At 35.0% G+C, this 18,483-nt stretch overlaps 1 protein-coding gene across 6 annotated transcripts in view; it reads left to right on the top strand.

Annotated features, from left to right (window-relative positions):
* LOC126810759 (poly(ADP-ribose) glycohydrolase) overlaps positions 1–17,686 on the top strand; it is a 39,113-nt gene extending 21,427 nt beyond the window's left edge. For 5 of the 6 annotated variants that reach the window (XM_050536004.1, XM_050536007.2, XM_050536003.2 and 2 more), the window contains 10 exons: positions 685–777; positions 1,491–1,651; positions 2,240–2,322; positions 3,733–3,872; positions 4,829–4,976; positions 5,675–5,753; positions 6,347–6,455; positions 9,802–9,916; positions 12,202–12,333; positions 13,675–17,686. In XM_050536004.1, the coding sequence (XP_050391961.1) occupies positions 685–777; positions 1,491–1,651; positions 2,240–2,322; positions 3,733–3,872; positions 4,829–4,976; positions 5,675–5,753; positions 6,347–6,455; positions 9,802–9,916; positions 12,202–12,333; positions 13,675–14,060 (1,446 nt within the window). In that variant the 3' untranslated portion in view covers positions 14,061–17,686. The remainder of the gene's footprint in view (positions 1–684; positions 778–1,490; positions 1,652–2,239; positions 2,323–3,732; positions 3,873–4,828; positions 4,977–5,674; positions 5,754–6,346; positions 6,456–9,801; positions 9,917–12,201; positions 12,334–13,674) is intronic. The other variant, XR_007675289.2, reaches the window with a different exon arrangement.
* Positions 17,687–18,483: the final 797 nt, after the last annotated feature.

Raw genomic sequence — 18,483 nt, 5'->3', positions numbered from 1 at the left:
GTTTTTTGACTAGATACGTTTTCTTTACCATGCCCTCCACCCTACATCATGACAGGGGAAATGAGGCTGGAAAATCCTGAGAAACTTTTCTCAGACTTCCTGGTTAGTGAACCAGTACAATACTCTCTGAGTCTTTGTAAGTCCCTGAATCATTTTTAAGGATATAAAAAAACTATAGACTCGAATCGTGCTATACAGTGGTCTTCCGAGTTAAGGAGCCGCGGTGGCCCAGTGAGTAAGATGTTGGCGCTCTAACCTGGAGGTCCGTGAGCGATCCCCGTGTTGACTGAAAAAGTTCACCGGGGTCCCTGGTGTCAGTAGTGATGAGGGCCTGACACATTGGCGTACATCTAAAATAACCCAGGCAAAATTTCCCTCATAGAACACTGTATGGCGTATGCCCAGTCGGAGCAGAACAGTAGGACGTTAAACCCCATTTCATTTCATTTCTTCCAAGTTATGCAGAAGAGCAGTGGCTCTGATATTATTCTTTACCCCACCATACCCTTTCTAACTGCTGATTTCTAGACTGTGTGATATGTTTAGTTAGCTCTTGTCCTTCCTTCAGTCACCCAAAAGCTAAATAACTTACAATAAAATTTATAACAAATATATTTGGTTGTTGTGGAATATGAATTGGTTCAGAAAATATAGAATATCCATTTTGTTGTTTATTTTTTTCAGCATGTATCAAAGAAAGAAAAAGATAATTTTTTTGAATATTCTTTACCTAAGATTATAAAATTAGCTCTTCAATTACCACATTTGTGTACAAAGGTAAAACCTTTTCAATGTCTGCTTGTTTAAAATGTTAATAATTATTAATAACCTCTATTTTTATTCAGTCTTCTTTTTGATCCTTCTATGTTATATTCACAGGACCAGTGGCTTCAATTTGATGAAAATCTTAATCAATGTTATATAGGCAAAATAGCAATGACATTACTTCAGTAGCTAGAATTGATCGATAACATGAATATCACTTTGAGATTGGTAATAGTCAATATCATGTTAATGTGGTATTAGTCAAAAAAAACCCAATAACATGAATACCAATTTGGAAGTGGTATTAGTCAAAAAAACAATAACATGATATCAATGTGGAAGATGTATTAGTCAAAATAGCAATGAGATGGCAGCCATCAGACTTAATCGATAACATGCAATTCAATGTAGAAGTGATATTAGTCAAAATAGCAATGACATATATGGCAGCCATCAGACTTAATCGATAACATGCATATTAATATGGAAGTGGTATTAGTCAAAATAGCAATGATTTGGCAGCCATCAGACTTGATCAATAACATGCATATCAATGTGGAAGTGATATTAGTCAAAATAGCAATGATTTGGCAACCATCAGACTTGATCAATAACATAACATTCAGTGAGAAGTAGAGCCCAGGAGAATATGTTATTCATTAGACACATACTTCTTTACAACAATAGTTAAATGTTTTTGTTTTCTTTTTTTTCTTTTTTATTAGCCAATTCCTCTGCTGAAAAAACATAAGAATCAAAGTATAACCATGAGTCAACAGCAAATAGCCTGCCTGTTGGCCAACGCATTTCTCTGTACATTTCCCCGTAGAAATTCTCAACATAAAGGTTCAGAGTATGCTGATTATCCTGGTATCAATTTTATTGGGTTAGTTCATAAACTTGAATAATAATTCCTATTAAAACAGCAGATTGTCATTCAAAAATTGAATCTGAATCAAACTTTATGTTTACGTCTGGGGGGAAAAACCCACTGAAACACATTTTGCCAATACAGTCATGTTTCTTTTTTTTTAATGTATTTATATGATTTAAGTGTGTCCATTTTTCTGCCAAACTGTCAATCATATGCAGAACTGCCATAAAGTCCTCTGACTAAAGGACTGCATGTACCGCTCATTCATATAGCATCGTTTTTAAATGGTCATACCAGCCAAACAGCCAAAAATATTTATGCTTGGTCTTCCTAATCAAGATGCACCAATATTTATACCAGAAAAAATGCCAAAAATATTTATGGTTGGCCTTCCCAATAAAGAAACACCAATATTCATACTAGACAACCCCCCCCCCCCCCCCCAAATATTAGTGAACAAACAAGTTGTAATTCTATTTATAAGGAAAAGAACATTTTTCACCTATTGAATTTATCATTTACATGGCTGCTGTGATGTAAAATTAATTCCTTGAATGTCCAGATAATGATAATTATAATACTTCTATTTTATGATTGCAGAGTGTTCCAGACTGGCTCATTTGATAGAAAGTTTCAGAAATTAAAATGTATATTCCATTATTTTGAGCGTGTTACCAGTAAAAGTAAGAACCATTTTATTATCTGATCATTTATGAATTTCTTTTTTAGCCCACATTTAATGTTATTGTTATTGATGCACATGTACATTTGGACATCTCATAAGAAACCTTATATAGTACAAAGTTCTTCTTAGAATATGTCGTCAGCCAGGCTGCAACAGGTCGTATTTGAGTTTTATGAAATTGTTCAGGAGAGCCAAAAATCTCATGGAGGTTAAAGGGGAAGACCAACATCTCTCACTTGCAAGCTGTCAATCAAACCACGTGATGTAAACAATTAGCCATGTGACGTGAATTAAGGCACAGCGTACAGTTCAGTATGAGTGAATTTACGCGATGACTTTGTGTACTAAACGTTAATAAAACATAAATTCGTATTTATAATATCCTAATAAACAGCCCATCTGATCAGATTTTTGGCCAAAGGACGACGCGTGAACACAATACAGCAGTAAACTTGTGCCAAGTCTGTATGCTTACTATAGAGCCCAGTGAGCGTGTTGAACCAACTATGTCATTTCCGGTTTAATAAAAATTATTTTCTCGCTTACAAAAACTTTTTTGCTTGTGTTACAGAGGGGATTATTTATCAATATATATTTACTATTTATGGAAAACTTGTTGAAAATCGTTGGTCTTCCCCTTTAAGAATCAAAATATTGTATAGAAACGTCATGTTAAAATGTTGTATGTAGAATGATGTATGTCAATAGATACAATCTTCATTAGCCAGTTGGTGCAGAAAAGTAGGACATTAAAGTTAAACCCCATTGTAGCACTTTGGTCCTTGAGACAATTTTGGATTCTTTGCAAAATTGTTTCTTCACTCTGTCTATAGAGTCAAGTCTCACGTACTTAATGACAAGGAAAAAAATAGTTATACATAAAAAACAGTGATATTTTGGTTAAATCATAATCATTGTCAAAATATCCATCAAATTCTGGCTGTTTGTTGACCCATGGTTGGTAAACCAAAATAGGTAATGTCTCCTATCTTAGTTGTAGGAATAAAGAGTTTCATTCCATATATGGCATGGAAATTAATGCCAAGGTAATCGAAGACCTGCAGAAATTAGGGGGTATAAATTAGAGTGTAGAAGCGAGTTGGATCAGAGCTCACCCAGAAATTCCTAGCAGCCATTATCATTAAGATCGAGGAACCTGCAAAGCCATTACAACTTAGAAATAAAGTTGTGAAACTATTTTATGCTGTAGTCTTGTTAAAGATCACCAGAAAATAAACACAACAAGAAGTCTTATAGTACTACACCATTTTATTTGATTAATATGTATAATATTACATATTTCAGTGTCTGGAGGTATTAAGTGTTATAGTGTTATATCTGTATATGACATGTTTCAGTGTCTGGTGCTATTAATTAGTATTATATCTGTAAATATTACATGTTTCAGTGCCCCGCGGTATTGTTACATTTACCCGCCAGTTTATACAAAATACACCTAACTGGGAAAATTGTCATGAGAAGTTACCAGAACAAATACATGTTTCGTCATCTGGTACCATAGAGGATGATGGATTCGGTTTATTACAGGTAAATACTGAATTCTTTGTACCGTTCATTCGTTAGTGGGGCGTGGAGCTTACTGTCCCATGGTGTTGAGTGCCCAAATGATCTAATGTATGATCTTTAGATAGTAATGTCGTGTTATAAACAGTTAAATTTGAATGGTTTCGATTCACCTCTAAGTATATTTTAGATGAAAATTCTGATTTCCAATTAAATCAATGAAAATTCTGATTTCCAATAAAATCAATGAAAATTCTGATTCCCAATAAAATCAATGAAAATTCTGATGTCCCTAACCAGTGAAACCAATGGGGACCATCAGGGCTATTTGTTAATGTAATATCATTTGTTAATGTTATTATTGGGAGTTGGGTGGTAGAGTGGTCTAATGTGTGCTCTTCAGATCATTAGGGTTTTCATTGAGTAAAATGGTGTGATATTGATCCCAAGCTTGTACATGACAAGGAGTAGGTTTCCCACCTAACCTCATGGGTTATCTCCATGTCCTTCGTTTCCCTCCTCCTGCTGGGGGGTTGGATCGCTGAATGGTTAGCGTGCGCGCGCTGTATCATAAAGTCTGTCATTGAGTCGACTGGCGTGGTTTCGAAAACCCGGTTGTACCTGACAATGAGTAGGGTCGCCTGTCCAACCTCGTGGGTTTTCTCCGGGTCCTCTGGTTTCCTCCCACTGCTAAAGACCCATACCCGCAAGCGAATTATTGAAATAAAATTAAACCATATGTTAGTCCCGAAATGACCTAGTTTGTGTCGAGTGGACGTTAAATGCCATTTCTCTCTCTCTCTCTCCTCCTCCTGCTAAACCTACCCGCAAGTTTCCTCCTACTATGTCCTTTTGCAAGGTTTTTTGTCTGTGAGACATTCAATGATTTTGGGATGGCCTTGTAATCCTAAAATAGTTTCACTAATTTATAGGATTATGATCATCTGTCAGTATATTCATGTTATATTATACTATTACAGGTTGATTTTGCCAACAAGTATATTGGTGGTGGAGTGTTAGGTTCTGGATGTGTTCAAGAAGAGATCCGTTTTCTAATCTGTCCAGAAATGTTAATCTCTCGTTTGTTCACAGAAGCTTTAGATAATAAAGAATGTCTAGTAATGAAAGGTATGTATGTATAAGTATTGACATAAACCAGTAGTCAAAATACAAAGTCCAATGGACTACCAGTAGTCAAAATACAAAGTCCAATGGACTACCAGTAGTCAAAATACAAAGTCCAATGGACTACCAGTAGTCAAAATACAAAGTCCAATGGACTACCAGTAGTCAAAATACAAAATCCAATGGAATACCAGTAGTCAAAATAAATGAATAAACAATCCAGCACAATCGACCCAAACCAGTAGCCAAAATACCAAGTCTAATGGACTACCAGTCATCAAAATACCAAGTACAATGTACAACTAATAGTCAAAATACCACGTCCAGTGAACTACCAATAGTCAAAATACTACCAGTTGTCCAATACCAAGTCCAATGGACAACCAATAATACCAAGTCAGTGGACTAACAGTAGTCAAAATGTACTACCATTAGTCAAAATACCAAGTCCAGTAGACTTATTCGCAGTAATGTTGAGCCAATGCCATACACACTGAGCCACCATGGCTTCACTGACTTTGAACATTTTAGTTTTATCCATAATTTCTATGAAATATTTCTCACATTGATCAGTTTTAAACTCTTTCATGAGACACATTAGTGAACACCAAATCCTTTGTGAGGAATTATTGAACACTGAATCTTATCTAATATATTTCTTCACCACTGCCAAGTGTAAAATGATGTATTTATTATTTTAGGTTGTGAAAGATTTAGTAATTATGATGGTTATGCTGATAGCTTCACATGGGCTGGAAACCATGACGATGTGACTCCAAGGTTACTATTAATTTTACTACATTTTCTTTATTCTACCGTGACTGGGTGAATTTGTGCTTGTTCACTTTCCAGGGGCTGAAGGGTCCAATATCTGTGGTGGCTGAGAAGGTTTATCAGTATTTTTCAGCTTGGTTTCCACTTGCCAGTGGTGCTGGATGGAGGGCTTGCCAAGGAAAGTGTCCAGTCGTTCGGATGGGATATAAAACTGAGCTCAACCCATGTACTTGTTGGTGTGCATGTAAAATAACCCTTGACAATTGGTATTCGTGGTAGGGTAGGAGGAAATGTCGCTACCCAGGTAACATTTTTCCCTCATAGCACACAGCATGGCACAGAAATGTAGAGCGTTAAATCATTTATTTCATTCTTCTTTCTACACAGCAACAACAACTTATAATTAAACAGTTTTGATGAAAGTGGGATGCAGTAGGGTTTAACAATTTTTCCACACAATTTGTTAAACGTCTTTTCCATGCTGATATGGCAGTTTTGTTAAATTCTCTCATATATTTTCACGTCAAACATCTCCCATTACAGTTGCTCTGAAAATCTAGCTTTAATTAAACATTTGTTTTAATTTATGATATTTACAGAGATTCTAATGGCCGATTATGTACAGATGTTGTGGCTATAGATGCTTTAATTATAAGAAATCCTAACGATCAATTTAAAGATTATATGCTTAAACGAGAATTAAACAAGGTAAATAGATCCAGATTTTCAATATAATATGTCATTTTTATTACAGCATGACGTCATTTTGATTTCCACTATTCACAGTGAAGATATATGCTTAAAATTGATTTTTATATGCCCGCATGGAAATGGAGTCATATATTTTTTCGTCGGTCTGTCCGTCATCTACAATTTCAGGCTATATTTATTATCTGATCTTTTTGAAATTTATATATGTGGTTTATATTATTGAGACAAATTTCTGTTAATTACTTCACTTTGTTGAACATTGTGAACAACTCTCTGACTAAAGTTATCATCCAAACTGTATTAAATTTATATGCATTATTTCAATTAGTAAATCCCCGGTTGTACGTGACAAGGAGTAGAGTCGCCTGTCCAACCTCGTGGGTCTTCTCTGGGTCCTCCGGTTTCCTCCCTTTGCTAAACACCCCTATGCGCATGCAAATTATTGAAATAAAATCGAAACGTGTTAGTCCCAAAATGACCTAGTTTGTTTTGAGTGGACGTTAAACTCCATTTCCAGTTTCCTACCCCTATGTGCACGCGGATTATTGAAATAAATTTGAACCATGTGTTAGTCCCAAAATGACCTAGTTTGTGTTGAGTGGATGTTAAACTCCATTTCTCTCTCTCAATTGTTTAACTTTGTTGAACATTGTGATTGCTCTAATGACAAAAGTTATCATCTGATCTGTATGAAATTGATATCAGTGTCTTGTAAATGTTCCCATAATCTCTTGTCGACTGCTTGAACTATTTCGCTATTGTAGCAAGCAAGCCTTGAAATAACTGCCAAGTTTCAGCCTGACATCATGTCAGGCTGAACTGATTTTCGGCCGGACATTTCAGATTTTCAGCCTGACAAATACTTTATAAAGTATATTAAACCAAAAAACTGTTGAAATTTACTATGTTTATATATATTATTATACATACATTTATTAATAAAATAAATTGATGACTCACATACAACCTGGAGTTTAAAGTTTTTATATGTATATGGAATACAACTTTATAGTTCATATAATAATGTCATTAATCTCTTTGGTGGGGCTGGGGATTAAGATTCAAATTTAACTAAAGAATAGACATCTTGAGTTGTCGTAAATGGTTCAGAATCTGCCAAGTCATTTTTGATCCACTTTTCTAGTCTACGGTTCGTGTTTGTAATTTTCGAACTGGTAACGGCGACGGCCCCCGTTTAGAAGTGTCTTAATGAGAGACATAAGACACAGTACCAGTCTTTGAATTTTCTGGAACGGTCCCACTAGCCGGGATATCCGTGTTCGAGGGTTGGGAAAAGTAAGAAGTTATTTTATTCGACATGTTTTCACGGCTCTTCTATTTACATTCAGGGGATCACGTGGCTAAGTGGGTAAGACGCTAGCTCGTTAGCCTGGAGGTCGGGTGTTCGATCCCTGCATTGGCCGAGAAAGTTCATCCAGATTTTCCGGCGTGGTTCTCCCTTGTCAGTGATGCAGGACGGAGGGGCTGACAAGGAAAGCTGTCTAGTCGTTCGAATGGGACGAAAAACCGAGGTCCCGTGTACACATTGGCGTGCACGTAAAAGATCCCTTGGCAGTTGGAATTCGATATAAGAGTAGGCCGTAGTGCCGCTGTCCGGGCAAAATTTCCCTCATAGCACACTGTATGGCGTATGCCCGTCTTCATTAGCCCAGGTTAGGAGCAGAACAGTAGGACGTTAAACTCCATTTCATTTCATTTCATTTATTTACATTCACATCGGAAGTGTCCAACAAAGTGAGATATTTTCGTATAAAAAGTCTGTCTCTAATTACATGTACATCCATAGTCAACTTGAACATTTTCTTGGAAACTAATTTTAAAATATTATTACTTTTATTACTAATAATTTATATAATTACATGTCATGTTAGGTGTGATTTAGAGCTAATCATATATACGAAAGTAACGCAAAGCTAGCTACGAGACTCGAATAACCAGTGTAAAAGAACCGATTCTCAATATTATTCATTATTTTATCTTCACGCGGCCGAGAGAGATACATGTGTAAATAGTAATATTTTTACTATGACTCGGGTCGTTGATATAACCAGCGTAAAAGAGTCGATTCTAAAACTTATTGAAGATTTTATCTGCACGCGGCCGAGATATAAATAGTAACATTTTCACTATGACTCGGGTCATTGATATTTTTGGTCCTGGACTTTCGAGTCTAATAATAAATAGCGATCGACTCGAATATTTTTGACTTAATGTTTTACAAAAACACGGTCGGACAATTATGTCCGGACGAAAGGCAATTTGGCCTGTCAAAAGGGGTCAATTCGCCCGGACATTGTCCGTGTCCGGACGCTTATTTCAGCGCTTGGTAGCAAGCTATACTTAAAGATACATTATGTAAGATTTAGATAAAGAACTAGCCATTCTTGCTATAATAGTTCGAAAGTAGATGATGTAAAATGAATAATTTGAAAATTTCATTCAAATTACTCTATTGCAAGTGAAGATATTAGCCTTTGAAGGTTTGACAGACGTGTGCAATAATTTCAACCACCGTACTGGTTGATCGAAGCTAAGTCTCAGTCCTCCATATTTGATTAAATCAAAGTATCGCTGAACCATTCTAATCTATTTAATATCAGAGAAATCTGATGCCATCGAGAGTTGATTATGGCCTGGATAAGTTAATTAATGTCTAATTAATAATTTAGATAACATTTAAGACCTAATGAAAGACCTGTAATAGGCAGATTTAGCTCTTGCATAATGCATGTTTAAATAACATACCTAAATGTCCAACAAGTATTCAGACCATATTCACAGGGAGAAATCAGCTCTACATGTATATTTGACTTCAGATAGAAAACTAGACGAATTAGATTTGTTATCCTTATGAATAGGGCCAGGCTACTATGTAGTTATTATTTTTAACTTCTATTGTATTACTTGAAATCATGGATTCCAACTCGGCCATAGATGCCAGTAATGCTCGCTTCAGTTTACACACCATAAAACTAGCATATTTTTCAGAATAACATTTCAAATATGGCTATGGTTGACCTCCACCATGAAACTATAAAATTGTGCAGTCTGCACAGAATGTTGCACATGTAATGTATAGAAGCCATATTTGCTCTCGAAATCATCCATTGAAATTTTCTGCGATTATTTGGCTCTGACCTTTTGTTTTTGAGCAGAGAATGCCTGACAAATTATTCATTTCAGATCAGATCGGAGTGTTCCAAATTCATCAGTTTGGAGAAAGTAGATCTGATAAACATCTCTGTAATTCATATTAAAATTATTGTTTGTACCTAATTCAAAGTATGGAATGTTGTATTCACATATAGAAAATAAATTTCAGGCTTATGTGGGTTTTGAAATATTTTGTGGACAACATATTCCTCCATCACAGAGACCTGCTGTGTGTACAGGAAATTGGGGTTGTGGTGCATTTAGAGGTGATAAACAGCTTAAAGGTATGCATATAACACGATTCTAAAACCCCTCTGCATACTCGTGTATAGTGTAGTTTACCAGTTCGGCTGGTTATCCATTGTCATAAGTGCCGGTCGCCCCTGTCCGTCTGTCCGAAACGACGTCCATTCACAATTTGTTTGTGGACACTCTACAGATCACAATTTTTATTCAATTTTAACGAAACTTGAAATATAGGTCTATCTCCCAAAGATCTTGGTTCCTTTCGATATTGGCATGTATCGGACCAGAACTTCATGGATTATGGCCCCTGATTGTACGAAAAATCAAGTTTTTAGCTTGTGGACACTATACAGGTCCCAATTTTCATCTGATTTTGTTGAAACTTGAAATACATCTTTATAACCCAAAGATCTTGTTTACTTTTGATATTCGTGCATATCAGATCATAACTTCTTGAATTATGGCATACAATTGTGCGAAAAATTGCATTTTTAGCTTGTAGTCCCTCTAGAGGTCACAAATATTATCCCATTTAAAAAAATGTTCCAATATATCACTGTTGCACTGAATGTGGGTTGAGTTTGAATTTCGTGAAAATCGGACCAGAACTACCGGACAAAATAACTGCTCCCTCGTACGCAAATATGGTTTATCAAGGTTGTGGACCCTCTAGAGGTCACAATTTTGATCCGATTTTGATGAAACTTAAAATTCATGTTTATAAAATATGGTTTATCAAGGTTGTGGACCCTCTAGAGGTCACAATTTTGATCCGATTTTGATGAAACTTAACATTCATGTTTATAACCCAAAGATCTTGGTTCCTTTCAATATTCACACATATTGGATTGTAACTTCCTGAATTATGGCCCTTGATTGTACACAAAATCGCATTTTTAGATTGTGGTCCCTTTAGAGGTCACAATTTTTATCTGATTTAAAAAAAACATTTGAATATATCACTGTTACACCTTATTGACGTTTGAATTTGAAAATCGGATCAAAACTGCCCGACAAAATGTCCACCTCTCATACGCAGATAGTGTAAAAAAAAATGGTATATCAAAGGTGTAGACCCTCTAGAGGCCACATTTTGATTCGATAATCGAGCATATCCGTAACTTCCTGGGTTATGGCCCCTGATTGTTCAAAAAATCGCATTTTTAGATTGTGGACCCACTAGAAGTCAAAATTTGTATTCAATTTTAAAAAACGGTAAATATATCACCGTTACACATCAATGAAGGTTGAGTACGAATTTCGTAAAAATCTGACCAAACCTGCCGAACAAAATGGTGCTCCTTGTATGCAAATAGTGTAAAAGTATGTAATACCAAGGTTGTGAACACTCTAGAAGTCACAATTTTTATCCGATTTTGATGAAACTTAACATTCATGTTTATAATCCAAAGATCTTGGTTCCTGTTGATATTTGTACAGATCAGACCCTAACTTCCTGGATTATGGCCTCTGAAAAATCACGTTTTTAGATTGTGTGACCCTCTAGGGGTCACAATTTTTATCTGATTTTAAAAAATGTTTAAATGTTTCACTGTTACACCCTAAAGACAGTTGAGTTAAAAAAATCGGACCGAAACTGTCTGACAAGATGGCCGCTCCTTGTACGCAAATAGTATAAAAGTATGTAATACTAAGGTTGTGGACTATCTAGAAGCCACAATTTTTATCAGGTTTTGATGAAACTTAAAATATATATTTATATCCCAAATATCTCAGTCCATTTCGATATTCGCATATTTCTGACCTTAACTTCCTGGATTATGGCCCCCAATTGTGTAAAAAATTCGCTTTTTTTTTTTAGCTCGTTTTCTATCCATCTCTTGCAAAATGTGGGCTTATCTTGCCTGGCAACCGCTGGTTTTTCTGGCAACCATTACGTTGTATCGATACCGTACTCATTGTTAAAGCATGGATTTTGCTGGCAATTTAAATCAAAGTCTCTTTTCAAGAAATGCTCAATAGAGTTACTTCGCTTGATTGCTGGAAATGTGAACCTACGGATTGGATAACCTGTGATGTGGCCCATTTTTGATGACACTGCAAGCATCTGAGAACCAGAATATTTTTGTGTGGCCTAACATGTGAGCTTTAGATCATAAAGTCATTGAGTCAAGTGGTGTGGTTTTGATCCCTCACTTGCATGTGACATGGAGTAATGTCGTCTGTCTAGCCTTGTGGGTTTTCTCCGCGTTCCTCCCACAGCTAAAGTAATTATTTAAAACAAAATATCATATGTTAGTCTCAAAATGTTATAGTCTGTGTAGAGTGGATGTGAACCTTATTTCTCTCTCTCTTTTTGCAGCTTTAATACAATTGATGGCAGCAGGTATGGCTAAGCGGGATGTTTGTTACTTCACATTTGGAGATGTGAAACTAACAGAAGCTATTTATGATATCCACAATTTTTTAAAGGTTGAGCAAAACATGGAAATAGGTAGGGTATTATTCAGTAATATTCACCTATAAAGAATATATCACACTGTATGACTTATGCTCATCCTCATATAACACTCAGGGATGGATAGTCGAATGGTTAGCACATGCACGCTGTATCATAAGGTCTGTCATTGAGTCAGCTGGCGTGGTTTCGATTCCCCGGATGTACGTGACAAGGAGTAGGGTCACCTGTCCAACCTCGTGGGTTTTCTCTGGGTCATCCAATTTCCTCCCACTGCTAAAGACCCCGACGTGCAAGCGAATTATTGAAATAAAATTGAACCATGTGTTAGTCTCGAAACGACCTAGTTTGTGTGAGTTAAACTCTCTCTCTCTCTCTCTCTCTCTCTCTTATAACACTGTATCATAGCACACTGTATGACATAAGCTCATCCTCATACACACTGTATGACATAAGCTCATCCTCATTATTATTATTATTATTATTACAGCATATTTATAGTGGACCCTTTCATATAACATGTTCAGAGGCACTTTACAAAGTGACAATGTAAATCACACATAAACAACAAGATTATGGGCATGTTAACGATTGTATACAGAGTCAGTTAAAAGCCTGATTAAATGTGTTTTAAGTTGTTTTTTAAAAGAATACAGAGATGTACAACATCTTAATAGCACACTGTATGACATAAGCTCATTCTCATAGCACACTGTATGACATAAGCTCATCCTCATAGTACACTGTATGATATAAGCTCATCCTCATAGCACACTGTATGATATAAGCTCATCCTCATAGTACACTGTATGATATAAGCTCATCCTCATAGTACACTGTATGACATAAGTTCATCCTCATAGCACACTGTATGATATAAGCTCATCCTCATTAGCCTGGTTGATGTAGAAAAATTGTCAATATATTTTATACCCTTCTGACCAATAATAAATTGTTTCAGTGTCATTCTATTACTGTTTATTACTGAGCGACGTTTCAACTAGGCTTCTCTAGTCTTGATCATCATTGATTGATCAAGACTAGGGGTCGAAATGTTGCTCAGTAATAAATGCATTAAAATGAATCTAGAACACCTACTACGATAATGATAATTAAGTTTTTATTGGTTATTGTCCTGCTCCCCATTAAAACACCTTATTTATAGCTTTATACAACTCACTTCAGTTACTAAGTGTACGTTAGATATTTATCAAATTTTTATTACAACTGTTGTTTTATGAGAGAACTGCAGTTCTCTGTAATTTTGTTGATGACTTACTGACATTAAATCTGCTAAAATATGACATTTGACTCGGCACTTGAAATATCCTAAGTATTTTTCAGGTACTGTCATTATTTCAATTTGTTTTTATTCAGGAGTGTTGATTAATGTGATAGATCAATACTACAGAAATGTTCTGCTCTCCTGGTCACGTAAGAAAAAGGTTGGTCTCTTCCAGTATATAATGGAATCATTTGAAGGCATCAACCATTCTGAATCTGAAGACGAAGAAGCAGACTTCGAATCTGAACATATGTTCAAAGATGAAGTTGTAGAACATGATATACACGACAGTAGTCGAGAAAATAGTATTGATGCTGCAGATATAATGGAGTGTGACAGTCCAAACAAGGAAATAGATACCGAAGAGAATGGGGACCTGGAGAAGTACAAAACGCCTAGTACAAGTACGGACAAAAGAGAACATGATAGTGAGGAAGATAAAAATCATGAGAAGACAACAAAATCTGATGAGGGATAAATATAAGTTGTAGTTATAGTTTAAACATATTTTATTACTTAATTTACTGAGGGATCAGGACAATTTATAGAATGAAGGAATTAAAATAGATTTATGATTGACTGTAAATTATAAAATAGAAGAAAATGAATTCCTCAAAATCAGATGACCACAAGTATGGTAAGAGCTAAATCTGCCTATTGCATGTCTTTATTTTGGCTTCAAATGTTATATGAACTATTATTTAGACATTTATTAACATGACAAGCCAATAATCAACTCTCTAGTCTCACTTGTCCAGTACCTTTGCTACAGTAATAAACAATCTGCGCTACATCTTCTAACACCCATAACTTTGCTCAGAATAAAGTCGTTTGAATGAAATTTTAATTTTTCATTATCTATTTTTGAATTATTTTTGAAAGAACCATCAGCTCTTTATCTAAATCTAGACGTAGAGTGAAGGAATTAAAAAAAATTGTTATGATTGACTATGAATGGATTCCACATTAATAAATCATGAATTAGGCTATAAATGATTCTTCACAATATAACATATCATGTAGATAACATGGGCCTTATTCCTAAAAAATTAAAGCAACATTGATAATTTGTCTTTTGCAGAAAATTTTTAATTTCTTATGGCTAAATCCCTGCTAATATGTACTCAGATTGTTTATCATTTCGAAGAAAGCAGAGGACTATTAAAATGGGTCCGTCCGTCTGTCTGTCCATCACACTTTTTGGGACACAATAACTGCTTCTAATTGAGCTATAATTTTCAAACTTGGTGTAGGTGTTTATTAGGTGAATTCCTTGACTGTGTTCGATGATGAGCATTTTCTTCTTAGACTAAGCAGAGATATGCAATTTTTTGTATATCTTTTGACACAATAATTTTGCTTCTAATTAATACTTGGTCTATAGTTTCATTACATTAATTCCATTGACTAAGTTCGATAATTGGCATTTTCAGCTCAGGTTAAGCAACTTGATTGATCGAGATTTTGGAGCTTGACAACTTTGATTCTAATTGAGTTAGAATGGTGAAACTTAGTGCATATCATTACACCAATACTTTGACTAAGTTTGATAATGCACATTTCGTATAGTTTCATATGTTTTGATTCCAATTGAGTGAAACTTGGTGTATAGTTTCATTACGGTACATCAAACTCGGAGTATAGAGTCAGTACATCAATACCATGACTAAGTTCAATGATCAGTAATTTGATTGGTCAAGACTTTGACTCTAATTGAGTGAGAATGGTGAAACTTGGCGTATATAATATATATATATATATATATCATTACATCAATACCTTGACGCAAGTTTGAATACTCAGACTAAGTTCGATGATGAGCAATTTGATTGGTCAAGACATTGGAGCTTGACAACTTTGATTCCAATTGAGTAAGAATGGTGAAACTTGGCATATATCATTACATAAATACCTTGACTAAGTTCGATAATGTGCATTTCCTATAGTTTCAGAAATGCATCTGGTCGTCTGTCACCTTTCGGAACATATTTCTGCTTCAATAATGAGCATTTTCTGCTCACATTAAGCACTGATAAGCAAAATGATTGATGCTTTATTAAAGGATAAATATGCAATTAAAAACTGTGTGTCATCTACATCAGTCTCACTGTTGACTTATTTAATTAAGAAAATTGGTTCACAGCAAATATAGATAATGGCATAGTGAGCAGCATAGATCAATGGAATTTTCAATTCAGCATATATTTGTACATATGGTAGCTTGCAAGTGATTCTATATTGCTAAAATCAAGCATAGTGGCTTAAACTAAAATATTTTAAAAATGCAATGTTTTCATTGGTTGAGAGTTGAAATCCTAGAACAAATTTTAGCTCTTGGCCAATAAAAGGACTGAATTCTTAAATTATTTTAATTTAAGGTGTGAACAAGGCCCCTGTTTTACAGCGTTTTCCTTTTATTTTAGTATGTAATTTGGAGTGAAGAGTCTGCTATACTGAAGTAGAGTCGTTTTAGTTATTCTGGTAAAAGTAATTTGTATTGTAATATTCCCTTTTTCAAAAATTCTCAATAGAACATGAACTGTGATTAAAGGAGCTAAATCTCTATTCTTTGGCACATAGAAAGGTCCATAAATTGGTCACAGCGCATATAATAATGTAATATGAATGTATATAAACTGATTTGCATTCAGCCGTTTCTGTTTTAACTGTTATTTCTAATCAGTTATGTTTGGCGATATATGCAAAGTGTCCAAATTGAATAGTCTTTGGTATCTGGTTATTCAAGTCTACACCGGTAGTATTCTGTGGGGTACGTTTAGCCTCATTCATTGAGTTGCTTCATTACACATGCCGCTCAAAAGCATTCTGGCACACAATTCGTGTGCCAATTTTAATTTTGTCTTAAATATGGATATCAGAAGCCCATCTTTTCACGGTAAGATAACAACATCAATGTTAATTTAAATTGACCAATAAGTCTTGTTTGCAATGTCGAAGACTGTGGATGGTATTGAGTTAAAGACTTTCCTCCTTTAATGTCCCATGGATTGTAAAGGGGTGCAATATGACAGTCTCAATCCCAGAGATAACTTTACCCTTCATTTATCTCTGGTAAAAATCGCCAGCCATTAATCAGTGTGAAATTGGTTCCTTAGCTCCGCCCCTGGTGGCTACTGATTGGCAGGATTTGTTAGAATGAAATGCTGCCGATAAATGAAGGGTAAACTTATCTCTGGGATTGAGATTGGCAATATGAATGGATTTTTATATATTAGTCCCTGGCTGATGACCATTTGTTTATCTGATGCACATCAAAAATATTGTTAATTGGATAGCTCACATGCAAGGACCTTAAAAAAAAACCCTGAAGTATTGGATTCAAATTGGCTGACATTTATAACAAACATATAGTATACCGTCTCCACACAACAAGATCTTAAAATAAATGTTGCATAGTTAGCATATGCCTAACAAGTATGTTTTAATTATTCATTTGTATTTTTTGCATTAAAGATTTGTAAATACATGTAACATTTTAAGGCAAAATTTGTTAAAAAAATTTGTAATATGTAATCATTGATAGTGGAATTAAGCTGGACTTAGTGAACAGAGAAATTCTTTTATAGTTACATAACTGAATTATCAGCATCATCGAACGAATTTCATTTTAAGAAATATTCTCATATAATTTAGATTTATTAAGGCCTTCAGTTGAGTATGTAGTAAATACTGCATCAGTATCAAAAAAGTACATACCTAGCACGAACCCCAACGCTCGGATAGCATCTTATTGAGTAAATTCTAACTGCAAATGTGTCCGAATTTGTGTTTGTTTAGAAAATTACAAATGATTGCTTCCAAAAGAATTTTTGTGGAATATTTAGCCATTTGAAATACGAGATCAAAATGCTTACATTGTCAATAAGTAAATGCACCAGTTTGGCACTCAGTAAAAATGACCCATTTATTCTAGTATATGTGACATACACAATAATTTATAATTGTTGTTCACCTGTTGTAATTATTCTAATTTATTTCATAAAATATACTGTTTTTTTAATTGTTTATAAGATGTACTAATGTGTAAGATAAATGATATTTTTATCAGGTTTCATGAACATAAATTATAACTAAGCAAGGTCATATATGCATTTCATTACCCTCAACTTTGTGTTTAATACATATATGAATACAGTTTTCATGTTATTAAAGATGCCTTCCTGGTAGAAACTGTGATTTGATGATAAAGTATTTAGACAAAAATGATTTCTGTGTGTCACCTACAGGCCGCAATTCTTAATGGATCGTCTTGAAACTTTGCATACGTATTGTCACCCTGCCTTTCGAAGAAAGCAGGGGACTATTAAAATGGGTTCGTCTGTCTGTTCGTCAGTCACACTTTTTGGGACACAACAACTCTCCTTCTAATTGAGCCAGAATGTTCAAACTTGGTGTAGGTGTTTAATAGGTCAATGCCTTGATGGAGTTCGAAGATGAGCATTTTCTGCTTAGGGTATGCAGAGATAAGCATTTTGATTGGTTGATGCTTTGGGACACGATAGCTTTAGTTCTAATTAAGTGAGAGTGATGAAACTTGGTGTATAGTTTCATTACATCAATACCTTGACTAAGTTCAATAATGAGCATTTTCAGCTCAGGGTAAGCAGAGCGATAAGCAATTTGATTGGCCAAAACTTTGGAACATGATAACTCTCCTTCGAATTGAGGTAGAATGTTCAAACTTGGTGTTGGTGTTTATTAGGTCAGTGCCTTGTAGGTCAGTGTCTTTAGGTCAGTGTCTTTGTAGGGTAAGCACAGATGAGCAATTTGATTGGTTGATGTTTTGGGATAACTTTAGTTCTAATTAAGTGAGAGTGATGAAATTTGGTGTATAGTTTTATTACATCAATACCTTGACTAAGATCGATAATGAGCATTTT

The sequence above is a fragment of the Patella vulgata genome, chromosome 2, assembly GCF_932274485.2.
Source record: "Patella vulgata chromosome 2, xgPatVulg1.2, whole genome shotgun sequence".
Classification (NCBI taxonomy): Eukaryota; Metazoa; Mollusca; class Gastropoda; family Patellidae; genus Patella; species Patella vulgata.
The sequence above is the reverse complement of the archived record's forward strand: the minus strand, read 5'-3'. Positions and strand labels throughout refer to the sequence as shown.